At 46.7% G+C, this 8,632-nt stretch overlaps 1 protein-coding gene across 1 annotated transcript; it reads right to left on the reverse strand.

Moving 5' to 3' along the window:
• Positions 1-6: 6 nt before the first annotated feature.
• LOC104624854 (somatostatin-2-like) lies at positions 7-3,589 on the reverse strand. Its single transcript, XM_010292324.1, has 2 exons — positions 3,434-3,589; positions 7-225 (listed from the first exon to the last, which is right to left on the reverse strand). The coding sequence occupies exons 1-2, from the start codon at positions 3,533-3,535 to the stop codon at positions 10-12; spliced, it is 318 nt and encodes a 105-aa protein (XP_010290626.1). The 5' UTR covers positions 3,536-3,589; the 3' UTR covers positions 7-9.
• Between the last annotated feature and the right edge of the window lie 5,043 nt (positions 3,590-8,632).

Genomic DNA, 8,632 nt, shown 5'->3' on the forward strand with positions numbered 1-8,632 from the left:
CAGGCAGCACTAGCAGGAGGTGAAGGTTTTCCAGAAGAAGTTTTTGCAGGGGGCCTTGCGGTCCCGCTGTGATAGCTGAGCAAGCCGCCCCAGCACTGCCCGCTCCTCCTCCAGCTTGCCCCCCTCTTCGAGGTCTGGGGAGGCCACCTCATGCCCCACATCCACGCTGTCCAGCAGGCCCACCAGCATCTTCAGGATGGCGTCTTTCCGGACTGTGTTCTGTTCCTGCAGGCAGAAAGCAGCAGAACGTGACGGATGGAGGCCCTGAGCCCCTGGCTGTTGAGGCAGGGGATTGTTGCAGGGCATGAACATCCGTGTGGGGTCCCTTCTCATTTCCCTACCTCCCCTGGTGCCCTATCCTCAGAGCCAATGGTTTTCTTGTTGGCAAAGCTGTGCTGGAGCTGAGGCATCTGTGACTGCAGAGGTCACTCCTCTCTTCTCCTGTCTGCTGACCAGCTAAGCTGGCTGGACAGGGAGAGGCACACGTGCCATGTTGTAACTGGAAAAAAGCTGCTAACAAATAGGCATGAATGGGCTGTAAAGCTCCTTGCTGCCTGCACTAATTAAATTTCATTGAATGCCAAGCTGCCTTCTCCCCTAGTAAGCCCATGCTCACTGCTCTGACTGCCCAGCATCTGCTGTGGGAAGTTCGGGGAAGAGGAATGAGTCCTGAGCAATATTGAATTAACCGCATGGGGGGCTGCAACCCACTGTAAAATGCTGAGAATGAAATGTAACCAAGGAGAGACCTGGGTTGGTGGGGAGAGAGATGCCCTAAGTGTCTGGAGCAAAATACTTAATCAGTGGAGACAGGCAGCTTGTATTTCAAGAACAAGAACCTGTACTTCAATAGCCTGACCTTGTGGGAAGGCAAAATGAAAGAGTTACTGAGCTCCATCCCTTTGCCATAGCAGTATACAAAAGACCATACATAGCATGTGGTTTGGGGCTTGAGGGATTTCCGTCAGTAATAAGCTGCGAGTTATCTTATTTCTCTTAACTTTACATCCAGCAGATCTGAGGAATTATCTCTTGGATGAGCATTCCCAGTCTCTGTGACTCATTAGCAGAGACAGCTGGTACTGGACAAGCTGGGATAGATGGTTTGACAGGAACAGATCCTGTTTCCCATGCGGATGGCAATCTTGGAAGCACATTTCCATGTCACTTCTCACAAATGCCATGTTTACTGCTGGGATTGCTGCATCTATCCACTGGCTCTGTGAGCACCAACTAAGGACCACTTGGTGAGCAACTCAAAAGACGGATAAACAGAGGCAGCAGCAATTATTTTGAGTTTACATTACAGAATAATTATGGATTTTTAAAATCACTTTCTTAGCTCTATTAACTAACCTTCTTAGCTCTATTAACTAACCCTACTTCCACACAAGAGAAACGGAGGCATAGAAAATGACATGCTGTGTTTGTAGCAGAAGAAAAAAGCCAGTTTGTGCCTGTCCTGATTCCTACTCTTGTGCTGCAAGTACAGAAATGTCTTGAGCCTTAGGGAGATGGACTGGGGAACCCAGCTGAATGTGTCTACTGGGTCATGTATTCCTCATAAGCTTCTTTCCTCGCTGCAAGTGCTATGTTTTGAAATAACCTGCTCCACACAGAGCCAGCAGCTTCAGACTCAGAGGTGGGGAAGGCAAAGCTCAGCGTGCTGTTAGGGGAGAGCAGCTGTGGCTGTTAGTGAAACTAGGCAGCTCTTCCCCTGCACTAATCCATTGCTAATATCCTTTCTGCTTATAGCTGTTGCTGAGCTACAAGAGATCAAGACTCTTTGGCAGCGGCTAGAGACCTTAGTATGGGTGGGTGGTGGCACACCTTTGGGTAGCTGATAATTCCCTGTACTACATCCACCAGTGCGTCAGAATGCGCAGATCTTTCTTTTGCATTGTTATGCATGTTATGGTGGCTTATACGTAAAATTACAATATTCTCCATACTTAAAACATTTGTCTGAGTTACAGCAGTGGTGACTGTAGGAATTGGTTCATCAGTATTTAACAATTTTTCAGTTTGTAGAATGCTCTAAAGAGAATCATTACATGTATTATATCATTATTTTGTAAGCAACAGCGTGTAGAAGACTAAGAGTCATTACCCTTGAATTAATTTTTACCAAAGCCTTATATACTGATTTATTCCCTACAACTTGTTTCTTTTTTTCCCCAAGCAGCTAGCATTTGCATCAGAAAGAGTTTACTTTTTAAGTACTGGATTTGTTATTGTAAGAATGTACAGCTGAAAGTTTGCAGTTATCCCCAGAAGGGTTAATCCCAGCCAGCTGCAAAAGCCCTGCTCTCTAACAGAACACTAGCCCTAGCACCTCACACTGTGTAAGTTGCTTTCTCGCAGCCAGTTTTGTTATTAATGGGATGTGAGCCCACTCCTGAAGCAGTAAGACACTGATGGATGAGCTGGAGCCAACGCTAAGACAGAAAAAACGATGTGGATACGCACAAAGGAGAGGTTCGTGCCTTTGCAACCAGCATTGGGATCCTTCACTTCTCTGGGTAGCTCCTCTGCAGGACTGAAATAACAGCAGCCGTAGAGATACAGCTGTGAACCGGACTGGCAGAGTGTGGGGTGACTAACCGCAGCTCAGAGGAACACCAGGGATGGCAAGGAACATGCAGGTGAGAAAACTGCAGGGCAAGGGCAAGCAGAACAGGGCACTTGCTTGTGATTATGTTATGCTATTGCTTCTTACCCCTTTGGCCTCTTAGGGAAATAGTCCAGCAAAACAAAGTTATTATAATGCTATAACCATTACAATATTAGAGTTTTGCCAGTTGGTAGGATAATTATATTGCTATAATAAGTTCTGCCATTGCATAGAGCTGTGCTGGTTCAGAGTGTAATTATTCTAGCAGAACTATGTCAGTATAACTCCCCTTGTGAATACTACTCTGGAAAAAGCAATTTTATTCTGATATAATTACTTCATTTATTATTCCTCTGTTACTTTCCTACTGAACCCATCTTTTAAACATTTGTCCTTCCCATGAGTCCTGTTTAAAATATCATCTCCCTTGATCATTTTACCAATTACGTATCTTTTCCCTCCCTCTCTAGTACTCTGCTTCATTCTCTCATGCTGTATTCTTTCAGCAATATTATTTTCTCCTTTCCCCTCTCCTCCCTGCTCTGTTCTTTTTGCCAGTTTTTGCTTAGCTCAGACTTCAGTTTAGCAGCTCTCTGGCATCTGCCCTGGTAGCTTTCCTAAATAAACTGGCTAGTAAGCTGTAGTAATAGCCTGTGCTTCAGCAGTGCAGGAAGCTGTAGTGCCTTGGAATCTAGAAGGGTGGAAGAGTTATTTGCATCAGGTAAAGCCGAATTGCCCTTACTACCCCTCCCCTGGCTCCAGCCTGCTTCTGCATGCTCCCACCTCACCCAGCTCCTGCACAGGGTGCATTATACTCACCCTAGTGTTCTGTATTGCGAGTCTCTCTTCTCCGGGCAGTGCAGTGGCTCTCACGCTCCACACTAGCAGCAGAACGGACACCAGGCTGGCCACCAGCTGCATGATGTACAGGCTGTGACTACTGTGCTGAATTAGGAAGACTGGGAGAGGGAGCTGTTTCTGGGCTCTCTTCTGCCTCAGACAATGGCTGCAGCCCCTTTTATAGCCCTCCCCCTAGCCCAGTGGGTGACGCAAACAATTAAGTCTATATCAAAGGCAAATTAGACTTTAGAGAGGTTGTTAACACTTGGCTGCTTGAGTGGGATACTTCGGTGCCTCTGGGCTTTCCATGTGCCAGACCTGCAGAGACTGAGGAAGCAAAGGTTTGGGACTCTCCAGTAACATGCTGTTTCTTCACCCCGAGAAATTGTAGGCACTGTCTGTGCTTCTCCTAGTTAGCTGAATTCTGCTTGGGAACATAATGTTGGATAGAATAGGCCACCAGCTTGCACAAACCTCTGGCCAATGCTGGATGATTCAGAGGGAAGAGGTACTAGCCACCAGTACTTAGATATGGGCTTGGACCCTCAGCCTCTATGTCCAAACACCTCCAGACTCTAGGGTTATTTGATCAGGATCTCTGCATCCAGTGATGCATCTCACTGTGGAATGCCAATATGCCTGGCCTTCCCTTTATGGTAACATGGAGACACAGCCTGCAGCTATGCAGTAATATAAGACTACCTGGAAGCCAGCTGGACATTACTGGTTTTTGTTCCTGGTATTGTTTCAGTATGTCTTGACCCTATCCCAGACATATAGGTCAACACAGTGAATTCTGACTTGGAGATGCTGGGTTTAAATATATTAAAGGGAAAACAAAGTACTGAAAGGCTGGTCAGAGCTGGAGCTGCTCTGCTCAGTGAGGCTTCAGAAGAAGGCTCAGGGTATGCTGGCACTGACTGCAGGCTGATTGGAGTAAGTTCCTACCATTTCTGATCTCTGGTTAGCAGTTGTTAATAATGCTTCTCCTTTTGCCCAGAATGCTGTTCTACCAGTGAGATTGGTTTGTGGGCCAGCAGAAGGTGCTATTAAGCAGTGCTATCTGCTTTGTCTTGTCCCCATCATGTGGGGATGGCTTCCACTGTCACATGCCTGTGAGATGCAGAGACAGAGCTAAGATCCCATCTCACCACTAGCCCTTTCTCCAGAAGCACTTGCCTCAGGGCAAGTCCTCTTCTGACCCCAACAACAAACGACAGTCAAAAGATAAATTGTTATCCTAATTTAGCACATTAAAAAAAAAACCACAGGGAGGTGACTTGGACAAGGGAATGCTGTGTCAGAACTAAGAACAAAAGGCAGAAAAACCTGTTCCCCACTTCTGCTGCTTACCAGCATTACAGTTCCTAGAAACTGTATGATGAAGCATGGTGAAGCTTTGGCTGCACTTAATGCAGCTCCTAATGCCAGTTACACCACCCTGGATGCTTATGAGGGAAAAGATGCCATCACTTCCATGAATATTTGAAAAGAAATGCTGGATTCCCTCACTGAAAAATACAAAGAAAAAGCCCTGAGTCATACAGACTTGTGGGGAAAGGTGACAATCTAGCAATTTCTAGAAATGAATTTTCCTCAGAAAACCTTATTGTTTCTCACCCACCCCCTTGTGAGAGCTGGCTTCCATGCACCAGTTTCACATGAAACATTATCTGTTTCCTTTTAAACTGATCTTGCTAGTTTATCAGAATTGCTGTGTTAGCCCTTTGTAATGGATTCTGTCAAACACTTCCCAGCCTGTCTGGGCCTTGAGTCAGCGAGCAGTGAAGTACCAGGCTCCAGCAAGCAGACAAATCACAGGGACTTGCCAGATGACCCACAGCCTATTTGCTCCAGGAATGGTAAAAGTGGGAGAATAGCAAATGAAAAAAGCACACTTGGTTGCTCAAGAGGAACACAGGGCAGATACCTGTGAGTGTGAGATGTGCCTGGGCTAACAGGCAGGCAGAAGGTGATTCCTGTACTGTTGGTTATGAGGCAGGACTAAACCTCGTGGGCCTACTAGCCCAAAAGCTAAACAGACAGCAGAAGCAGTGCAGCTAGGTCTCCATGCTGGGGGCCATCTGGTCTAACCAAACTGCTTGTTCTAATAAAAATGGTTTTGTTTGAAGCTTTGCCTTCTGAATGTGCTGTTTTCTGTAATGCTTCATTGAGCCAATGGGGTCACAAGTATGACAACACTCTTATACCAAAAAAGGGATGATGTGCTGAGCCAGAGATCAGCTTCTGGGGAGGCCCACAGGGATGTGAACAGTGACCAGTCTGTCGTGGGATTAAAGGGCAGTAATAAAATAATTACCACCTCTTGAGGGGGCTGGCTTTGGAGAGAGTTTCTGCCCAGATATGCCAGCACCAAAGCTGATGAGCACACCACAGCCAAAACCTGTACTTCTAGTCTGGGCAAGGGTGGGTGTCTCTTCCCAGCTGGGAGGGAAGGGAATGGGGACACATCAAAGCACTTAGTGCCCACAGTAAGACTGGATCTCTAAATCCAAACAAGTTCTCTCTGGGCTCTGCTACAGCATCCCTCAATATCAGATGCCTCTTTTCCAGACACCTACACCTTTCCCTTGTGCCCTTCCCTTTCCTCACATTGCCTCTGCTGCTTCCTCAACATTAGTCTCCCTTTCTCAAGCTCTGGTCCCTTGGACCCTTTGCAGAGACCCTGCTGGTTCTCCTACCACCACTGCTGGCCATCTCCCCATCATAGGTTATAGCACCATCTCCTTTTCCAAAGGAAGTAAAATAACTCTGTGGTGATAAAATTTGCTCTTTTTAGTAACTGCAAAGAGTTCAACATATAGCACCAGGATTGTTCTTCACTCCTACTGTTCCCTATTCCATATAGCATTGGCTGTCTGACCTTTAAGAAGGCCCCAATTTTTTTTTTTTTGCCAAACCTTAAATGCTTATTAATCTGTACAGGGAAGGTTAAAGGTCTTCTCGTGGAGGAATAAATATTTCTGACAATTCTTTCCCTGATTTCCTCATACCACTTTCTGTTATCTGACTCACCCCTTTAGATGGCGTCCTCCTTGATGCTCTCTTCTGTCTGGAGTCGCACATGGTCTGAGTGGGTTTCTAACACTTTACAGTGAGGGTGAATCTGTCTGAAATCAACATACCCGTGAACACATCCATGGCAACCTGGTAAGGGTGGGGATGCTCTAGAAGGAAGTTCAGCATACAGTAACTTGAAAAGGCCTGGCTGTCCAAGGATTTTGGCTCACAGTTAGTGTGGCTTCAGCAGAGATGCAGGGTGGGTTCAGAATTACAGCTGAATATACTTACACAATCACATAAGACAACCCCCATCTTTTTGTGATTAAGGGTGGTCAAGCAACATGCAATGGGAGAGGTTTTTTCTTTCAAAAAAGAGGTCCCTGATCTCTCCTCAGTGCACCTGAATAGCAGCAAAGACTGGGCATTGCTGGAATGCAAAAGCTAAGACTATGTCTGGCACCAAATGCCACGTTAAGGAATGAGGTAATTTCTCAGTTGCTTTCCTCTATGGCCTGGATATTTGCAGTCTTCTGCCCATTTGTTGCTCGTCTGGGTTCAGATCACCATGACTTGAAGCACACAGCATCAGGCTTCCAGAACAAAGTCTGGATCCCAAAGGTGAGGCACTCAGCTGCAGCTGAAGGAAGGGTTCAAATGTTTCTGCTTTCCTGTCATTGGAACCCTTTCTCTCTGCCCTCATGAGTCCCTAGTTGCAAAGGCTAACACAATAAATAAAGCAATAGTCAGCTGACAGTTGTGAGCCTTCCTGGAAGGGGAAACCAATTTGTTCATGGGCCTGAAATCACAGCTCATTTATCAAGCCAGGCTTGCAGTATTCCCTCGCACTGTGCTCCCCAGGGTCCTCCGAGAAGCACGCAGGTGGCTGCTCCAGCCACGGCTTTTCATCGGCACTAATCTAACAAACCCAAGGAAGAGACTGCGTGAGCGTGGGCTGGAGCCTACTGCTCCCGCTCATCTCTGATAAGAGCTGCAGAGCAGGTGCAGGGAGCGGGGGGGAGTACCACAGGGATGCTGCTGCCAGAGCACGCACGACTACAAGCCTGTTACAGCTCTCTAGGGAAGTGGAGGGAGTTGTGCTGCCTTCTCTGTCTGTTGACCCCAAAGAGACTACAGGAGGAGGAAGGGAGGGTGAGTAGTGGTATGCTCAAAACCTTTTGTTATTTCAAAACGCATGCAAAGTTAGACATTTCAGTTATTCCACAAAAAATCTTCCTCAAAAATAACTACTTCTATTTCAAAATACCTCTATTTTCCACTGAAAATGTTGCGCCTGGCTCCAAGCAGGAGGCATTGCAGGCTGTGAAGCAGGCTGAGGATGCTTGAGGTTACTGCCTACTGATGTATGAACTGACCTCTGTTACACCACACTTGTCCCACTGGTGGCAAGATTAGCTGGATAAGACTTGGACGGAAATGTTTCTTTGCCATTTGGATTTCCTGAGGGATTGCATACGCGCCACGCCTTGTGGGAATTCAGTCAGAAAGAGCTCACCAGGGACGTCAACACATGGGACTGTGAGATTGTCAGCGCCGCAGAAGGGACCGCTCAGCTGGGAGAGCTTTAAACAGGAATTCACATGCTCCATATAGTCTGGAGTTCTGGTTACTCCTCTCCTACAGCTGAAGGGGGATGAAACACATGCAGGGTCATCACATACATCTTGCCATTATCCCCAGCACAAAGAATTAGCTTTATTAAGCAAACTCCTTCCCGGAGATGCCCAGCCGTGGGCTGCTGCAGCAGCCCTTCAGTAACTAGGAGAGGGCAGCCCCCTCCTGCTGGGTCCCTGCTCCAGCCAGCCCTCGTCCTCAACACCGGCACTTCAAACCCTATTAGTCATGAGCTGGCATCCTTGAAAGCCCTTCCACGGACATCCCTAACATTCGTAATGATTCCCTCTGCCTTTATCTGCTTCACACATCACTGTGCTACAATTCAGATTCCCTGGCTCCAGTTTCCCACCTTTTGCAGATTTTAAAAGCACTTAACTCCATCCTATAAATGACCAGGAAAGAGCATCACTTACACTTCTCAGTATTTAACTTTGTTAAATTTTTCAGCTTAATTTTTAACATTTTGTTTGACTCTTTTGCAAGACCTGAGCTGCTGTTTCACGCTTTTCTCCACGCTCT

The sequence above is a fragment of the Phaethon lepturus genome, unplaced genomic scaffold, assembly GCF_000687285.1.
Source record: "Phaethon lepturus isolate BGI_N335 unplaced genomic scaffold, ASM68728v1 scaffold27078, whole genome shotgun sequence".
In the NCBI taxonomy this organism is placed as follows: Eukaryota; Metazoa; Chordata; class Aves; order Phaethontiformes; family Phaethontidae; genus Phaethon; species Phaethon lepturus.